Source organism: Lagopus muta, chromosome 3 (assembly GCF_023343835.1).
Source record: "Lagopus muta isolate bLagMut1 chromosome 3, bLagMut1 primary, whole genome shotgun sequence".
Lineage (NCBI taxonomy): Eukaryota > Metazoa > Chordata > Aves > Galliformes > Phasianidae > Lagopus > Lagopus muta.
Window position 1 is genome coordinate 62679011 of NC_064435.1, and position 20367 is coordinate 62699377.

The 20367-nt window shown below is 39.4% G+C and overlaps 1 protein-coding gene across 1 annotated transcript; it reads right to left on the reverse strand.

Moving 5' to 3' along the window:
- Positions 1-34: 34 nt before the first annotated feature.
- LOC125690693 (sodium-dependent neutral amino acid transporter B(0)AT1) lies at positions 35-20298 on the reverse strand. The gene is made up of 12 exons (XM_048939343.1): positions 19958-20298; positions 12998-13138; positions 12220-12357; positions 10218-10399; positions 9634-9744; positions 8778-8890; positions 6838-6966; positions 5526-5682; positions 4409-4613; positions 3655-3814; positions 1522-1684; positions 35-714 (listed from the first exon to the last, which is right to left on the reverse strand). Exons 1-12 carry the CDS (start codon positions 20157-20159, stop codon positions 505-507), a joined length of 1911 nt encoding a protein of 636 aa, XP_048795300.1. The 5' UTR covers positions 20160-20298; the 3' UTR covers positions 35-504.
- Between the last annotated feature and the right edge of the window lie 69 nt (positions 20299-20367).

Here is a 20367-nt window from a genome sequence, read left to right on the forward strand (position 1 = left end):
ATAAAATACCCAGAATTATACATGAATCAATCTGTCTAGTTCTTAGAAATGCTTTTATTAAATATTTTTAACTTCTGAATGAGATATAATAGTGGTGGCTTTGTGCAACACAGTGGCATGTAAAGTAAAAACAATTTAACGTGCAATAGAAGTCAGTATAAATTACCTTTCAGATTGGTCACCCAACCAGAATGTTTAGACAGGGAAGAGTCACTTAAAGCTTGCCAAGCGCAGTGCATCCCCAGACAGAGTCCTCCAAGCCAGTTTCAAACAAACTGGCTTCAAAACCAGAAGCAGGAGAAATTATTTGGCCTGTTTTGCAAATGTGGCTCCCAGGATCCAAGCTATCACTTCTTCACTGTACCTTGCATTCCTAAGTAAGCAAGCGCTTACGTAGAAACAACACATAGTTATCCTTTTATGGCAATAAATTTGATTCTGAATTCTTTAAAGAAAATCTTTTGGCTTTCTTAGCAAGGCATTCTTCCACATTTTTACATGCTTTTATGCTGAATTCTTTAAGTTGCCATTAACAGACGTCTCAGATATTGAGCTTATAAGGCCTGTACGATCACTTCTCTTCTGACAGCAATTTCTGATGGCTTTGTAGATGGCAAAGACAGGGATGATCAAACTAGGCACACCAGCGATGATTACAATAATAGCATAGACCCAGCCAGGATATCCAATCTTCTGTGGTTTTGGGAACTCTTCCTGAAAGAATAAAGCAAGTTATATGAAGTGAGAGGAGCAAATACCTGAAAATATGTGCATTCAGTATTTTAACAGAAGAGAACAGAAGAGAAGAGAAACAGTACTGCAGCAGCAGTTAGCCACAAGGGCACATGGATTTGCTGATTCAAGAGCAGTTTCCAGTTTCATAAGGCCAGAGAAGAGAAAAACAGATAAGCAAGGAGGAGATGAAGTCCTGCAGAAAATGGTGAACCTCTCATCTTTGTTTTTGTTCTGCTGTCCTGGTACCACATACAGCCTATTGTTCTTCAGGAGGAAGAAAGGAAAAGTAGGTGATTTAGTGCTCTAATTTAAATGATGCAAGTATATTTAGAAGACGAAAGAAGAAATCCAGTTAGGAGAATATTAATTTCTTCAGTCAGTGATGAGTAACCAGCACCGTTGCTGTTCTGTGCTTTTAAATGGACACAGTAACCAGTACAAAATGCTTTCACAGACATGGTCTTTTGTCAACACAGAAAATTCATGATGTTTCCAGCTCTTCTATGCTCCCTACTGTGCAACAGACATCTGTTGAAGTGGTCCTGTTGAGGCCCCACTCAAAATTGGATTAATGGTTGAGGGTTTTGTTCACTTCAGTAAAGCTGAATTTAGGACTTATTTTTTGAAGTGCTACTTTTTTATTATTGCTTTTTGTATTTTAACTTTTTTTTTTTTTAATCTGAAACCTATTTGAGATGAAAGATGAATATAACTGACTATGACTCTTACATTGAAGAAGGAGATACCAAGTAATTCTAAATAAATATTTTGGTTTTTTATACTTACATATTCAGGATTCCAAACACTGTAGAGCAGTTCTTCATTGACTTTCACCACAAAATAAAATAAGAAGATAACTAACATAATGAGAGGACTGATAACTCTCCAGGTTACCTGCCAGAATATATTGGGCTTGTGTCCAATCATGAACTCAATATCCTTGTTAAACCTAGGAGCAAGAACAGGAACTTCAGGACAATAAAAATGCGTAAGGATCAAAAGCAGGCCCAGAAGCAGGAGAGTTCAAGTGACACTCAACCGTGCTTCCCCATACTTTGCTGATGTCTGTGTGAGTGGAGGACTGACATTGACACCCAAGATGGACCCACACAGCCTGAATTTGGGGAGAGATTACTGTAATTACAAGTTTCTAATTCATACTTCCCGAAAGTAAGGTAGGAAAATTATTTTTGGAAAGGTACTTTCTTCAAGAGTTCTGTGAAGCATATATGAAATAGTTTCAGAATAAGAGTTAGTGTAGGTGGAGTTTCAGGTAGTTGTTTCAGGGTTGGGTTTTTTTGTAAGCATCTCAGAGCTGCATCGATTAAAAGGAAAGACACAGTATTCCAAAGAAGCAAGTTGGAATAATTTTTAAAATTACATTCTATGGATAATGCTTGCTTAATTTGGATTTCTATCAGTTTTCTTGGTTTGAGTAGTATTTCATCTTCATATTTGCTCATTAAGGGCACCTAGAAATATGTCATTCAGGTTAAGCATTGAGCACACAGTAGAAAATGGAACAAATATGTTCTCCCAAGAAGAGTCTATCCCTGTATTGCAGATATTGTGAGCACAATCCTGAACCCTGTTTATGACCCCCACACATAATGCAGTGCTGTGTGCACACACTATTAAATAAAAACTAGTTTGGCAGTTTGAGGCCTCCATTATTCCTTTATCTTCCCTAGCTAGGCACACATGGTCCCCTGCAGCCACACACGAAAGCCAAATTAGCCAACAAAACTAAAGAAGCTTGGTTGGGATCTAATCAGCATTCCTGAATAGAATTTTCAGATCCAGATTTGGATCCACTTCCTTCCTTTCCCTGAATGAATGTCCTCTGTCCCTCTGCGGAGAGTGCTGTCTTGCCTGCCAAGCTCTGAGGGATGCAGATGGAGCATTCTACACAGCTCCTGCCAAGGCAGGACCGCATCTTGTGGAAGACTCAGGGCTTTGGAGGCCGGAGAGCCCACCAGTGTGTGTGGAACATGGTGATGAGGAGCTGAGACAGGGAGCTAATTTATCTAAGCAGACTCTCACCTCCTCACGCAGCATTAAAGTCTCAGTGTGGGAACAGGGGCCAGAGGTCCTTTGCCCATCGCTAGGAGCAGCACAGCTTGGGCTGATACAGATTTGAGCAAGAACCTATGAGTGACTGAAGGCCTCACACTTTTTTTTTTTATGTATTTATTTCTTATGTATTAATTATGAATGGGCAGATGGAGAAGTTGAACTTTCTAAGTCTCTAAAAAGTTGCTAGGATAATTACTTGCTGCTGGAATTGATAAGGTCTTGAGTCTAACAGGAACATATCTCGGTAGCCTTGGATTAGAATCTTGTTGTAAAGCAGTATCTGTAATCTGCATGGCGATGCCTGCTTTGGGCAGTAACATCTGGCATTTGCTTTAAACAATCCTGGAATATACCTGTGTTCTAAGCTTTTAGCTCAGTGCCAGCATGCTTATGCTTTGCTTCTGCTAATGAAATATTTTATGCAGTTCTTCTGATAAAGGTTTACTGTAAATGTTGCCATATTTACAACATTAAGGAGTTACAGTAGCATTTATGCACTCCAAGGGCACTTGGTAATGCTTGATATTCCCTTCTAGCATTTTAGGAATGTATTTATTTTAGCTGATTGTTACAGAGGATTATCTGTCACCAGTGCATTAATGAAAGAGTCTATATCTTTCATATACAAACAAAAATCCTCACCAAATCCCTAACAAAGCATCATTTCTTCTTGTTGAGAATTTTTTTAGAAACCTAAATCATACAAGCCACCCTAAACTACAGTTGCATAATTCCAGTGACTTCTATAACAGAAATGATGTGCACTGTGTTACAGCAGGACTGCAGCTATACAACTACTCAATATATACACTACTGGCTAGTGATGTTTAACTTGTTTCATACCTGTCTATTCCATAAATGTAGACAACTGAAAACATCTCACAGAAGGCAATTATTAGCAAAGGAATGGAGCCAGCAAAACTGTCGAATAGAGCAAGCCAGTAATTGCCAGACCTCAGGACAAAAATGAAAGCTATCAAGTAAGACCCTGCGCAGATGATACCTGTGAAAAACAATACAAAACAGCAGTACATTTAGACACAAAACCAAAAGTAACCAAAGAATCAACAAACAACTAGTGAAACTAGTGGTGGGCTTCTGGGTTCCTTGTGGGTGTTGAGGAGTTGCTTGTATCAGAACATTGTGGCCATGTCCAGGTGAGCAGGGCAGCCACTGCTGCTGGGGAACTACATCACCTTCTGGAAGGCTTCCAGAGGAAAAGTGCCTGCTAGGCAACTGAGAACAAGACTGGTAGAGAACTGAGGCACATCCCCTTGAGTAGAAGCAGGGCATTTTCTGGGTATCTGACACAAAGTGCTCAAGCTCCGAATATCTTCTGTTCCAGAAGATACTTCCAATGGCACTGCTAAGGGAAGGCCCTTTGTTTCCATTTTTGGGTGGTACTCGATTTTAGACTGAATGAAGCCTCACTGAAACTTTTCTGCATATGTGTATACTTACATATATACACCCCAAATTTTTTACCAGTTTTAGGAGAAACTTGCCCATAAATCTGTTTGGGTAGCACTGCATTTTTTAGCATATCAGTTGCTAATTGAGGGGGGTGAAGATCACTTGTCTCTGATAAAGCACTTACCTGTAATGAGTTCCTTAGGCCATTTAGAGGGTACGACTTTGAGATCTTGTAAAGGTACAAGCACACCTTCTACATTTCCAAACATAGATGACAAACCCAGGCAGAAGAGCATGATGAAGAAGAGGATGGACCACAGAGGTGAGACAGGCATCTTGGTGATAGCTTCAGTGAAGACAATAAAGGCTAAGCCAGTTCCTTCAACTCCCTGTGTAAGATTTCAGAAGCTTCAAAAATTAGCTTCACTAACATCACAAATGTACATCTGTATTCACTGGAGTTGGTGTATGCTACAGCATGCAACAATAATTATACTTTCTTTTTTTTTTTTCACAAAGATCTCCAAATGCAGCCATGTATTCACTGTAATTATAATACAAGTCCTATTTCATAGAACCAAAAAACAAAAAGCTGTATGATCTCATTTCCAATGCAGAGAAGCTGTGGTGCCCCATCCCTGGAGGCGCTGAAGGTCAGGTTGGATGGGGCCCTGGGCAGCTGAAATGGTGGGGGGCAGCCCTGCCCGTAACAGTGGTTGAACTTTGAGGTCCCTTTCAGCCCAAACCATCCTGTGATTCTATAATTCCAATTTAGCCTTGATTACCTGTTTATCCTAGCATAGTTCTGCCATCCATAAAGCACTACCACTAAGTGAGACTGTGGTGGAAAGTGGTAGCAGTGATGAACTGTTCATCAAAGGATGACATAAGCCAAAAGAAGCTTTTATGACCATTGGGAAAGCTGTTTGTACATCACATGTGCCAGAAGCTGCCACCATAGCTGCAGCCAGTAGCTGTATAGAAATGTCAAAACAGCAGCAAGCAGCTACACCAGGCCATATTTGAAAGGACTTTTCAGAGGAGTTGAACTGCTTTTAAAATGCCTTTCTCTTCAAAAGCAAAACAATATTCTTTGGAATAAACAGAAGTAAACTTTTAGCCCAAGAGCATTCCAAGCAAACCACAGTGAGTAGAAATATAATTAAAGAAAAAAAAAAATGCAATACCAAAAAAACTCACCCACACTCATAACAAAAAATGCTAATTGAATAAAAGTAAAAATGTTACTACAGTTTTTGCAACATAAGTGGTATCGGTATGAGATGTAGTGTAAAACTTACCTCACTTAATAAACTTTTCAGATCACAGGTTTCAAAATTAAGGCTTGCAAAAGTGACAGGATCAGTCATGTTGCACAGCTGCTGCATTTGCTCAAAGTTATCTTGGGTTACATTGCCCTCTGGCAAATCAAATGCATTTATCAAGGTAAGAATATTTCTGTAAAAGTGAGATACAGGTATTTTGAAAGTGCTTATTTGTAACACCCTCAGAATTCATTTTCATCCTTGAGTTATTAAGAGCACAATGTCTTTCATAAAGAAGTTTCAAAGGAATCAAAGCTTTTGCTGCTCAGGATCAGATTAGGAAATTGGGAAGTCCAGTGGTTTCACACAAGTGAAATTCTTCCTTTCTTTTTCCCACATGAACCCAGTGATGTCTTTCAGGACCCAGATCACAGCTGAAGGGATCAGACACTTTGGAGATCCCTACAACAGCTGGCTGCTCCTCTTTGCACTGCAAATGGATGTGCTTAGCCGTTTAGCCTGGGAAGCTCTTGGGGTTGTGTCAGGTGCTTGCAGTTACACATCATGGACTTTCCCAGCTGGGTATGGCAGAGCTAACTGGTACCTGTGACACCTGGCAGCCCATCTGAGAAAGGAGACTCAGTTTCTCCATTGAAATTAGGTACCTCTGTGACAAGCAGAGTAAATGTGGAACTGACTAAGGTTATATTGCACCTATGCCATGCACTGGCTCAGCTGACAGAGATAATTCTGAATTCTGCAATTTTTAGCAAAGTTGCTGCACAATTTTTCTGTGTTTGATAAAGATTAAATGAAGTAAAATGGGAAGATTAGTTACTCTAGCTCTGGGTAATTGTGTAGCATGCAGAGTCACTAGCAGTAATTAAGTGCCTACACTGTAGTCCAGATGTGGCCATTTCTCAGCATTATTTCATTTCACTCTAAAACTGTAGGTATTATAGTGTGTTCTAATGAAAAAAATGTGTCATGAACTGAATCTGCCTTGATGTTTGCAGATACTCACATTAACTGCAGTTATATCTCAGGTGTTTCAGGGAAAAAGCCATCACCATTCAAATACAGAATGACCTCCCCTGTTACTTTTGGAAACGCTGAGGAATAACGTAAAATGTGGTTGCTTATACAACATCTATGTAGGAAATGAAGTAGCTCATACAATTATCACTCCCTGTGAGGTTCTTTTGTTTTTTTGGGTGGTAGCGGGTGGTCCAAAAGCACGTGTTTGTGAGCTGTAATTACTCAGAAATGATAGAGGCGTTATTGTCACGCTAAGAGAAGTGCTTCAGCCAAACAAACATCTGGATACTCTGCTTTTTCAATAACTTACGTGTCGAAACAGTCATCATATTTTTCTGTGGCTCTGAATCCAATGATGGAGTATATGACAGTCGCTGCATAGATGGATGTGAAACCATTGATCACAGAGATAATCACAGCATCTTTCTCACAGTTATTGCTGCAATTCAGAGAGAAGAGACAGTGGATTTCAAATGCATCCCCAAAACTGGCTACCAAGACGAACAGAAAAGTAGTTTACAGATGCTTTTGAACATCAGTATGGGCTCTAACGTTACTGTAGTGCAGCTGCTAAAGATAGATTTAGTGAATTCAAACTCAGTGCCTTAAGCAAACTAATAGCTATGCTTTTCTTTTTTCTTTTTTTTTTCCCCTCAAATAACCCTGTGCATAAGGAATAATTGCCTCTGTTTTTTCTAACTTCCATGGCAAGTGGAACAGGAGGAGCAAAAAAGTATGTCTCCTCCGCTTTGTGCCTCACATGCATGTATGCATGCACATATTGTAGGATGCAGGTAGAGTGTTCTGCTGCAGGGTGAAAGATGTGGGTGTGAAATCAGCCAAGAGGAAAAAGCAAACAAAAGCTTCCAGTAAACTGTAGTATGGTGAAGATACAGTAGCCAACAGTATTTTGGAAGAGTTTTGTTTGACCGTTGGATGCAAGATGGCTCAAAATGTCTCCAAACTTCGGAAATACTATGGGAATGGTAGGCTGAGAAAGTGGGAGAGGTAATTTATTCTGCTGAGAAAGCTAAATTGCCTTGTAGAGACTTTTCTGCTGCAGACATTTCTCCTCTTGTCTGTGCTGAGATGGAAAATCCACATAGCCAGGAAGAGACTTTCATCTGAGAGGATAGGTAAAGAATCAATATGAAATTAGTTAATGGTTTTATTAGAAGGCTATAAAACTCTAGTTATTGTATTTCTCTTGGACAAGGCAGGGCTATTGGGATTAATCTGATGTTGTCATATTTAATTTTATGATCACCTTCGAGAGGCGACGAAAGCCAGCAAAGACTTGTGATCTTTCCTGATTCATAGCACTGCAAGAAGGTATGTAAGTGGTTGAGGGCACTGGGTTGAAGTTCTCTGCCATTTCTGCTGTCATTTTTTTCACTGTATCGTGAGACAGGCTTATATAATGTATTTCTTTCTTACAGAGAAGGTGAGATGCTCAGGCTCCTCCTCGACACAAATGCAACCAAACCAGTTGCATTTGTGCCTCACATGCATGTATGCATGCACATATTATTGTAGGACGCAAGTAGAGTATTCTGCTGCAAGGTGAAAGATTTGGGTTTGAAATCAGCCAAGAGGAAAAAGCAAACAAAAGCTTGCACTAAACTGTGGTAATTTGGAGATATTTGTCAGTAATACTGGGCTCAGAGAATGCCACGAAGTTTGCCTTTCAAAAAGACAGTGATGAAAGGATGGCAGGCACTAAGAAGCATTGATGGCTGCTCCAATATTTTGGGAGGCAGAATGCAGCACTACATCATAATTTGCTGGTTGGGTTAGTCCCTGGGTGAAGAGTGTTTGTACTCCATCTCTTTCTTGGCCCCATCTCATGCACAAAGGAAGCAACTGAATCTGAATTTAAAAACTCCTAAATACCTCTTCTAATCCCTTATCAAAAGATTACAGCTGTCATCTGTGAATTGCTTTGAAATGCATGTAACATTAGCTGTGTGAAGAGGAGTAGCAAAGCCATGCTCCCGCCTTGTGGCAGGTAGCCAGTCCCTGCTTTCTAACATGACCCACACTGTTGTTCTTTAGGAAGTCAGCCAGCCCTTGGACCTGGAATCTTTGGCTCCTGAGAGCAGGATCAGAAAGACAAGTTGTGCCTTACCTGGTAGACAGGATGGTGTCCCAGTCTCATGATTACTGCATAACAGTAGGGCCAAAGTGGATAGGCTTCTTTTGAAAGAATTAAATATTCATGTAAAAAATGGCTTTTGCCTGAATACTTACTGAACAGGGTTGTAACTGGAGAATGAAATGAGGCCTCCAAAGGCCAGGGAGAAAGAGTAAAACACCTGTGCACCCGCATCCAGCCACGTCACTGGGTTAGCCAGCTCAGTAACCTGGGGCATCAGACATACAGTCTATGTAACATGTCTAGTTAGGCTGAGTATGAGGAATTTAAAACAACAAGAATGTCAGACATGCAGTACTTACATTTTTGAAGAGTGTAAAAATTGTCTGTTCTTTCATCATTACTTTTTTTTTCTTTTTTCCCCTCAAATGCAAGCCTATCTGCAGGTTTTCTACAAGTATTTTGAAAACTGATAAACAATTGACTTTCTAGTAAATAGCTGACAGTTGCCATGCCCATTTCAGAAAGTTCATTATTTTGCATTAGCAGTGACCACTCAGAGGTCTGCTCATCAAACATGAAAATCTTTTCAAATTTTGTTTAAAATCTGTTGCACAGTTAAACCATCCTAGTAGTTCTTTTGTACAGCTATCCCGATTAGATGGTTTTCCTCCCAGCTATGTGATTTGTGCCTTCAATCTAGACTCACCCTTAACTAGAATGCCAGGCATCCCTGGAAAAGAAAGCAAGCTCCCTTGAAACAGCTCCCTTGCATATCTGCAATGATCCTTCCATTTTTCATAACAGGTTTTGAGGGAGGAGATGGGGAGAGAGTATACATGTGTCTGTGAATGTTTTACATCTGATTCACCTGTCGGAATCAAGGCTTTTAAGATGCCTGAGGGTCAGCCAGAAAGGCACGACCAGAGGAGATTCGTTTTCACTCAGTTGTTAATTACAGAGAGAACTCCATCGTGGTTTCAATACGGCATGGACCAAGCAGTGACTTACGTTTGGAGTGAAGAGAAACACGATTCCATTGACTGATCCTTTCAGTGTCAAGCCACGGATTAGAAAAATGGTAAGCACAAGGTATGGAAGAGTCGATGTTATATACACGGCCTGCACAAGGAGTATGTAAATAAAGCACTTAGATAGAATGAAGCACTTAGCTGAGGGCGTCTCAGAATAATGTTTACTTGCACAGATGATATCAAGGACTGGCACACACCCAGGTAAATTTGTACAGATATGTTCTGAAGAAAATGGTCAGCAAAAGGCAAGTGCCTCAATCCTGCAAACGTTAACATTGAGGTGGTGATACTTAAAGACTCTTATTCTAGAGTCTCTATGGACAAGGAAGCTGAGCTGCTCAAGCCAATGTCCACATCGATAAAATCAGGTTAAATCAGATCAATTTCCATCTCATTCAGCTTTCTCCTTCAAAAAACGTACCCTATGATGACACCTGAAATTTTAGACATGCATTCAGTCAAGAAACAGGCAGTTTCTACACTGTGTTCAGATCCGTGTGAATAAGGTCTCACAACAGCATAATGAAAGTCATCTGTTTCATATAAAACAAAATAGAGTACCTTTCCTGTTGTTTCAATGCCTCTGATTGTGCACACATACAGTATGCCCCATGCGCATGTTAAGCATAACAGAAGCCACCACTGTATAGTGCCTGAATCTTCAATAGAAGTGGAGGTGTTTAATGTTTCTCTGTACCAGAAATAATCCACGGGAGAGCTCTTGGCACATTCTTCTATGTAATCTGTAACCACAAAATTATGGTCATTCTGCAGGTTAAATAATAAATACCGGTGTTCAAAACTGTACTATGTAAAGTCAACTAATTTGTTGTTGGAAGATTTAATTGCTAAACAGATTTTAAAATTTTCATTGCTAAACAGATTTTAAATTTTCAAAAAGAGTATTATTTAACAGGGGTACAGTTGTCATTGTTATTTCTTAGTCATTCTTCATGTCTTGTCATTGTTATTAGTTAAAGTGAGAGGATTGATCCATGGCTAATTCAACCATTCTTTGAAGCTCTTTCAAAGATTCTTCCTTCTATATGCTTTTTGTTTCTTCCTACAAATGCAATTAGAATCCTCTTGTGCCAAGGAAAATAAGTAGAGGACTTATGAGAATGCATGCATGTATATTGAATGGATTATTTTGTTATGCAGAAGAAAAGTAGCTAGGAGGACCTTTATAATGGCTGTGCACTTTTCACGCTTCATCTCAAAGAACACCAAAACCAACCAAAAAAAAAAAACAAGCCAAAGAACTGCTTTGGGCTTTCAGTGTACACTCTGCTGTGTCTTGCCTGGTAAAGTCTGGGCACCTGCCTACAGCCTCCTGCAGCCTGAGGGCTCTTCACCTCCCACCGGTCAGCAATACTTCATCTTTCTGCCTTGTAGGGCATCATTTACGGACTTGTTAGCTCAAGTTGGAGTCCAGGAGTTGAACTCCATGATCCTTATGCATCCTTTTGAACTTGGGATATTCTATGATCCTATGATTCTAAGCTGGATTTCCAGCTGCCTGCAAGACGCTGAGCCGTGCAATACTCTGCCATGCCCTGACCTTGCATGATGATGGAGAAGAGGAGTGCAGCCCTAAAGAGCCGCTCACTGATCCATGGGAACAACCTGCTCCATTGCTCCATGCAATCTTGTGCAGGGCTGGTTGTGAACAACAAATTTGCTCTCATATCATGAGACAATGATATTTAATGTAGATCATGCATATGTTTTCTTCTTCATTTCTTTTTCTTTTCGATGAGCTATCAAAGGGCTTTTGGTAAAGAAATGGGAGAGCACAAACAGGGACTGAAATTGATTTTTGCATTGTGTACGTGAAACCTGCTGTCTTGGCATCTCTCACTGGTATAGACAAAACCTTTATATTTCCTCCCACATTTTTATCAGTGATTTACATTTCTGTTCAGGTGAGAAGCTCAAAGTTGACTACAATATGTAGATGCTGTTTCATAGCTTACAGTTTGCTTTGAAACTCTCAGCACTATTTTAAATCAGTACGGAGAACAAATTATCCATTTTACTCCTGGTTACAGATTGAAGATTCAAAATATAATTAGCTTTTTTTTTTCTTCTTTTTTTGTAAGTCCAAATTATTAATGAGATTACTTTGCCATTTCACAGTATTTCTGCTACTTAATATTAGCATTGATAACTGCTGTAAGAAACATGGAAGTGCTATTGAGCAGTATTTCAATCAGGCTGGCATATGTGAGTTACGAAGGGCCACATTTAAATCTGGAAAATGTTAATGCTTATGCTAAACTTGCACTTTGTGAATATTATGAATGTAAATACATCTGTCAAAATCTTTCCAGTGACTTCAGCTTCAAAGTCTCATATAAAGCATCCATGCTGGCCTCAAAGATTAAATATCGATCTTTATATAGTGTGCATTTTTACAGAACACAAATATTAAAATAGCCCAATATTCCTGACAGTATCGGCCTGTCTTACTGTTGTCTTACAGAAAAAGCCCTCATTAGTCTGATTGCTACAGACAAATAAATGTGCTATGAGACAAAATGCAACATTTCATAGAACATACCTGTTCTGTTATCAGTGAGAGGACAGGTACTCCAAGGCAGGGGCTCTTGGAAGGAGTTGAAGAAATACCACATTACCCAGGCAATGATAGTATTGTAATATAAACTCACCAGGAAAGATACACACATTGCTGCTATGCCTGAAAAACAACAGAAGTTAGGAGCCAAGTTTATGGGCAGATTAACTCCCACCGGTGAGGACAGTTCCTATTCACAGTTTTGCCTTTTGATATCTAGGAAATCTGAGAAGCTAAGTATATGTACAGATCAACTGAATTTTTCCTAAATGTGACCCAGATTGTCTTTCTCCTCCACAGTGTCACCACAGAGGTAGGTAGAGGTGTGTGAACTAATCTTATTTTTATGGAATGTTCGGCTGCCAGAAGGCAAAGCCTGTGAAAAGCTGTAGGAATCAAGTTAGTATCTCTCCTTCTCCACTTGCTCCCCAGTAACCTGTGGTGACTTCTCTGTGAGAGAGTAAATGCTAATGATTAGGTCCTGAGAGCAATTAGGTTCTGAAGAATTTAGAAAAATTCCACATGCAATATCTTTTGTAATTGATTAACAGACACAGTTGTTGCATCGGTGATCTTAACTGTCTGTATCCCTTTCAAGTGTGTGACGATCACAGAATCACAGAGTGTCATGGTCCAGGTTGGAAAGTTCCTCTGGCGACCGTTTGATCCAACCAGAATATGGCACACTACAAGAAAAGTCTGAAGCTTTGTTCTTAGTTCTAGTGCTTTATTATGTGGCTTTTTATATCCTCATCAGACTTACCAACACCTTTCAGGGTAGGGTGAATGGAACTCCAAACTGCCACACTGCCTTTCCTTAGCCTTTGACCAATGGCAAACTCAAGATGAAGCAGGGGGATACCCTCCAGAATCAACAAAATCAGGAAAGGGATCATAAAGGCTCCTGTAATGGACAAGAAAAAAAAAAAAGCTTCCTGTCACTGACATACAACAGTAAAGCACAAACTTCAGTTCTTCTGGGTTTTCGAACAGTGAGTTGTGGAAACCCTTCTCTAATTTATCTACAATGCCTTTGAATAATGTCCAAGCAGGAAGCCTCACTGTGTGTGTGATTCCAGATGGGAATTGTTATTCTTCCCAAGTGGCAAACACACACCTAAATTATTCACTTCCAAGGTTAAACTCTGAAGGAGCCACCTTTGGATTGGCAATGAAGGTAAGACTATTACTTTCCTGGAATGACTTTCATTTTTTTCTGTAAAAGTTTTATAACCGTGAATCATCCAAATTATAAGTAGTTGTTGTTGAATGAGCTAAGAACGATTAGGCAGGAGCATGGAGCAAGGTGCCAGCCCCAATAAGGTTGTCTCCATAAAATGGCCAATAACTCTTCCTGAAAACTGTATAAAACAAGTGTTATGCTTTAGTAGGAGAGATCTGAAGTTCAGAGTTTAATCCTTGTTCATTTTTTTTCTTAATAAAGTACACCGCAGACATGGAGATAACATAAAACACCACACTGGAATACCAAAGTGCAGAGGCAAATGCTTGAAAACTGTGTCTTAATTGAGTTATAGCTAAATGTCATTACAAACTATCATCAGCTTCCAATCACAGATGGTAAATAATACAGGAACGTGAACAAAAAAAATGCAGAACGCCGTATGAACTGCTCATGTTTGGGTACCTGTTGACTTTTTCCTTATGTATGCAATGAAAACTGTATAGAAAGTGATGGAGAAAATTTGAAGAATGGGAACTATGGTTTTTAATCCAAGGCAGTTGAATATTTTTGGAAGATCTATAGTATATGTTCAGCTGCTTCACTGTATATCTTTATAATGGCATACACGGCAAATAATCTGTATTAAAATTTTCTATGGGCTTAACTGAAGTCTGCTAAAATCAACATTGCTGTTTCAAGTGGTCACTATTACAGTGAAATTAGCCAACTATGCTCCTTTTCTTTCTACTCTTACAGAATTCAAACAATTCTAGTTATTCACCTATCTTTGATTTACATTTTAAAGATTTGGTAAACACTGTTGATACTGACATTTAAATGCATAAAATGCTATTCAGAATGCTGAGCACTTTGAAAATGTGCATGCCACACCTCAGGTTGAATGATAACCACTGATGAACTAGAAAATATGTTTTTGTTGAATCAAGATTCAAAAAGTAACTGTACAGACACAGTTTTCCCAGACTTCTTTAGAGCGTTTCATTTAGCAACACAAAAACTTCTTCCTAAAAATCTAAAATCTATTCAAAATCACTGTAGCTCATTTGATATCACTGCAAAAGCAGGACTGACAGACTGAAGAGGCCTCAAAAGAGAGCCAAAAAGAATAATTTGGGGAATGGTTTTTGGTAGTGAAAAAAATGAACTGATATTTGTAAGGAATTTTGCTAAAATTCCAGCTCTACTGACTCTTTCTCAGTTTCTTCTGTGTCACTCTGTTGATTTGGTAAATGCAGTACATAGGCATCATCATGAAGGAGAACAGTATTCCATTTGTTTTCTTCCCCACTTTGCATGCCTGAGCTTCTTTTCCTTTTTCCAGAGACCAGGCAGTCCTTGCAAGATCAAGAGCCTTGCAGCTACAAGTTAGATCAAGGTGCCCCAGACTGTTACTCTCTCACTTCAGAGGAAAATCAGGACATTTGTAACACCAGAAAGGAATGGAGGATGGTAATCCAGCCTATACTTGGGGAAACTGAACTACTGCTACCCAGAGCCACTGCTAACAATGCAGAAGAGTTAATTAGCTGTCCCATTTTGTCTTTATAGACTTGCTTAGGTGTGCTGGAACGTGATCTGATACACGCTTAAGGGCCCCTCTTAATCTGATAAGGCATGCAGTGCTTGCAGATTTGGCTCTGGAGAGTTTGTACTCAACTGATACTCCACCCTATTCCTGTAAGTAACTTCTCCCAACTGTTTCATTCTTGCTTTTACAGATAGTAGGACTTACGCAGTGTATGTGGTAAGTGTTCTCTCACCACTGTGATCCATCTTTGTACATCCTGCTGACTTCTTCTCTGCATGGGAGTGTCAGTGGGACAACCTCACCACACAGAACCTCTGCCCTTTCATAGAGATCAAGTTATTTATGTATGGAGATAAAAGCTGGTCATATTCTCCTATCTCACATCAGGTTGGCTCACACTTGCCCTCGTGTCCCACTCTGTCCCAGAGCTCTCCTGAGGGTAAGATGAGACAAGGACAATATGACTGTGTTTATACCAGCAATTTTAGTTCCAGAGTGTTCTCTCAGTTTTACACCAGAATCTCAAGACACTTCATAATAGTCTACAACTTGACCCTACAGAGTTTGTATGCCTGCTCCATCTTGATTTTGCCTTATTAGTTTCCATTTTGGCTGCTGGAGAGGCTTCTGCCGTACATCAATTTCACTTTTCTCTGCTAAAGACCTTCCTCAGCAATGGATCACAGAATCACAGAATGCCCTGATCTGGAAGAGATCTAGGAAATCATCAAGACCGGCTCCTGGCTCCACACAGGATAAAATGGGAGTTAATGCACAAATCTGAAAGTGCTGTCCAAGCACTCCTTGTGTTCCTGTAGTTTAGGGCTGTGCTAGCTACCCTGGGCAGCCTGTTCCATGCCCATTGTCCTCCAGGTGCAGAACCTTTCCCTAATCCCCACCCTGGCCGTCCCCTGACACATCTCTATCCCATTCCCTTGGGCCTTGTTGCTGTTTGCTAGAGAGCTGAGCTCACTGCTGCCCCTCCATTCCCCTCACAAGGGGCTGTAGACCACCATGAGTATCTATATAATTACCTGATCCAAATACTCCTCATTTGCACTCCTTTTCACCTTTTGAATCTCAACTTACAAGAATGGACCAGCACATACTTCTCCTAAGATGAATTTCCTAATAATCTCTGTTCTTAATCAGGCAACAGTGAGGTCTTTTAAGGACTTAGAAATTCTCACCATGGTCAAAGATCTTGTTGTATAAGGAAGTAAACAGCCTTTATAGTCATTTTAACCTACGGCCACTTGTTTCTTATACTTATCAAGAAAAACAGTATATATTTTTGTAATTATCACCTTGGCTAGCAAAAGAGGGAAGATCAGGCCATCCTCTGAAGAATTAGGAGCATTTCTTTATGAAACATTTCCTTTAGAAATCATTCAAAGGTAGTATCAATTTTTCACTTCCAGATAGGAAGCAGGCTGATTTATATTCTGTCTTGGGCTTCATTTTTTCCATGGCTGAGCCATTCTTGCAAATCTTAACTGCAAAGTGCACCTCCACTCACCCAGCTCTAGCAGATTGGATAGACACTGAGCCTCACTTTCTGAGGTAATAAGATTCAGGAATAGCACTATCCATACACAAAGAACTCTCTCCATGGACAGCATGTTGTACTGCTCCAAGTTTCTCAATATTAAGCCAACTTCTATGGTGAGAGGACATGCCAGAAGTGCTCCATCAACTTCTAGTGGATTTCCTGAGGCCTCAGGATACATACGAGAGGTATTTTTATTAATGTGTTGTAAAAGAAGTATTTAAACATGGCATGCTCTTGAGAGAGCAAAGGGACTCCATGACCTTCTTTGCACATACACAGAAAGAAAAAGGATGCCTTTCATAGAGTTACCCAATAATAGTAATTAATACGCTATAAACGTATATAAATAATGAGCAATCTTTCCAGTCTGAAGACCTTCCAGCTGAGATATTGCATTCTGATCCTGCTTCAGTACTGTATTACAGAACACATATCTATGCATCTGTAGAACTATTGCTTTTTTTTTTTTTTTCTTAAGAAGAGCAATCTAAGATTTTCTAATGTAAAATTGAAAAAAAAAAAAAGGGCTTTCACAGAAAAGGGAACACAGATAAAATTTCAGGCTGAGATGTTTATATTATCATATCCTGAATGTTCAGCAGTAGTTAGAATACCGGTCCCAGAGAGGAAGCTACCCTGTATTGACTGCTGGTGTCATTGTCACCACTTCATTCAGTGTGTCACGCATGGAGATGAAAAAGTGGCAACGTTTACTAGAGACATACGTGAGCTGTAGACTTAGAGACTTATTTTTATTGATGGATTAAACATTAAATATACATCCTCTTTTTTATAATACTCATCAGGGATGAAACAAAAATGTTTAACAGTTGATTAAATGACATGTTGCTCAATAACGATTAAACAAAAGCTATGTGTAATGTCAGAGATAGCAATCAAATGAGAGGAAGTCTCGATCTCATTACACGAGTGAAAGCACTGGGGCAAACACTGCAGCTTTTACATCATGTGTGTATTGAAGTCTAGTTTCCCAGTGGTAATGATGTATTTACAGATTTTAAGACTCACGTTATTTTTAAAAAGATGGAATATGCTCTATTGTACTTTTTTATTTTTTACAGTAGAATATAGTTCTTTTTTAAAAATATGAACTTATAATCTACAGCAACAAAAGCAAATTGTGTAAGCATCAGTTTCTTTTTCTATGTTTGGATGTAGTTAAAATGTGACCACAGTTTTATGTGCAGGAAGAGGCAGCCCTCAAATAATTCTGTATTTAAACACAAACATTTGAAAATAAGAGTTGTCTATATAACATTGTCTTCCTATGTACCTCCAACAAAGGCAATTTTTCACAACCCCCTGAAAAAAAAATCCACCTTCGAAGAAGTTCATTAAATGACAAGGATATATTCTGTAAATCCCTGTACGTCATTTGCATTTCATGAGGACTATCAAATGTGCAAATGCTGATTCACAAACGAGATGGACATCCAACTTAATCCTAGAGAATCCTTGCTGAAAATGTACACTCTTGCTAGCAGATCTCACTGGTGCTAAATGGCTCCAAACTGTAATCCATGTAACTTGTATTTTAAAAACAAAGAAGCTAAGACTGCAATTCTAGACACTTGGAAAGTATCTTCATGATGCAACTTACACAACCTTGAATCCACATGTACTTTATGGGATAATCTATGGTTCTGTGATGACTTAGGACTTCTTCTTATCCTCTGTCTCTTCTCTTCATGTTTCCCCTCACACACCACCTGCTGACAGTAAGGCACCAAGGCCTCAGCAGATCTGAGCAGCCTGCAGATGACACCAAACAAGATGTGTGACAGCCAACAGTTGCTGTTTCAGGTAGCAGGTTCTTGCCCTGCCCTTACTGCATTTGGGAGCTATCCCTGGGAAACAGGAACGGGAGCGCCTGAGGGGCCTGTGCTGCCCTTATTTAAACATTTAACCTTGTAAGGAGAAATCTTGGTACAGGCAGAGATATTCCTTTCTCCTCATTTTTCATATTCCTCATATTTCAGCAGTGAAATGCTGAAAAATAGTAAAAACCATCTCAGGTGCTGGATTAGCCTGCTTCCAAGTCAACCTGCAAGGTTTTGTCTGGGTTAACTTGGAAAAAGCTGCAGAATGAGGGCTATGACTCTTCTTGTTCAACGTGTAACCTTTTTGTTACAAGAGCTGGCAACGCTGCAAGTGACCTTCACCTCACTCTGTATGCCCTAAACATCAGTCAATGTTTAAAAAAACTTAGTAATAAAAACATTTATGCTTGCAAGTCATCTGAATAATGTGTAGCCAGATGCCCCTGAGTTTGTATCAGTAACTCTTGACAAAGCCCTTCTTGATCCCTACTCCAACTAAGAAGATCAATTCTTAAACATCTATGTACATTTAATGAAAATTACTTCAAAATACAGATCTTTAAGGCACAGATTTGCTCCTTTTTCCTTCAGGATCAAATACTCCAAACGAGCAAACACTTTACTCATATCTTGGAGTGCAATGCAGATGCCAACTTGATAGCAGGCAGAACAGACTTTCAGAAAACTGTTGAGAGCATGGCAAGCTCCTGGTGCTGAAGTATAGTTGTATGCATCATCCCCAACTTGACAGCTTGACTCAGCATGCAAGAGTTGCCCAAAATCTATCACTTGCTAGAGCAGTAGATGTGGGGAACACGTGCAAATGAGTTTCTCTGTCAACATACCTACATTTGGCTCATATTCAGCTTTTCATCTGAAATAAGTTACATATTGCTTCCCTTACAGAAAAATCAGGTTTGAGACAAATGTACATGTGTAATACTGTTTCAGAGGGATAGTAGACACAATGGGATATTAATGTTGTTGTATAATATTTAAGCAATGATCCAGCTTAAGGTAATTTTTAAGAACTAACAGCAAATCAGAGAATTTTAAAATATGGTCATTTAGTTCTAACTTGAACCCTAAGAAGTCACAGTAAATTAAATGGTAAACAATATATATTCAGAATTTGAATGACTTAATAACACTAACTTTAAAATTAAAAAAAAAAAAAAAAGTCAATTACTTTTGTGCTTTTACTGCTGATATCGTAAATCATTTGCACACTGACACTACAAGCAATTCACAGATCAGTGCAAGACCAGTGAAGACCCTGTTATGAAAAGATCATTTAGGATCATGATTAGAATTTTAAACTGAGAAAACACACTGCTTACATGACAGTACAAAGCTGTTTGCATCAATCATTTCTCAAAATAAAAACAGTCCCGTTTCTCTTGTCACCAACATGACTTAGTGGAAGTTTACAACCTGTGAAATAACCTCTCCATCAGACAGTCTTCTAGAGAAGACCATCACTGTCTCTATAGGAACTGACCTGTTCTAAACAAAGTATTCCACTATTTGTTTCCCAAAAGTGAATTTAAGCCTAGCTTACACACAGCATTAGTTAAGATAAATTAAAGGCATACCTCCTCCATGGCTCTGGCAGAGATACGGAAACCGCCACACGTTTCCTAAGCCAACACAAAATCCTACACATGTCAGCATGTACTGAGCCTTGTTGTCCCATTTAGGTCTGGAGTCTGCCTCTTCTTTCTCAAGGACCTCAAGTTCTGTGTGAGAAGGTATCCTGTCCTCCAGGCCAGGATTGGGTAGCTGTAACTTCACCATGTTTTAAATTTCCTTCCTGAAAAAGCTCCCACAGCAAGGAGTTTGTGAAACAGGCAGCTAGTTAGAAATCTGCACAAAAAGAGACCATCTATTTGCTGTCTTCAGCTATATGTAGTGAACCTTTGGCACTAAACTTGAAACTGCAGAGCTGTGGTAAAAAGAAGCGTCAGCAAATCATCCAATTGACCAAGTCAGCTCCAACACTTAT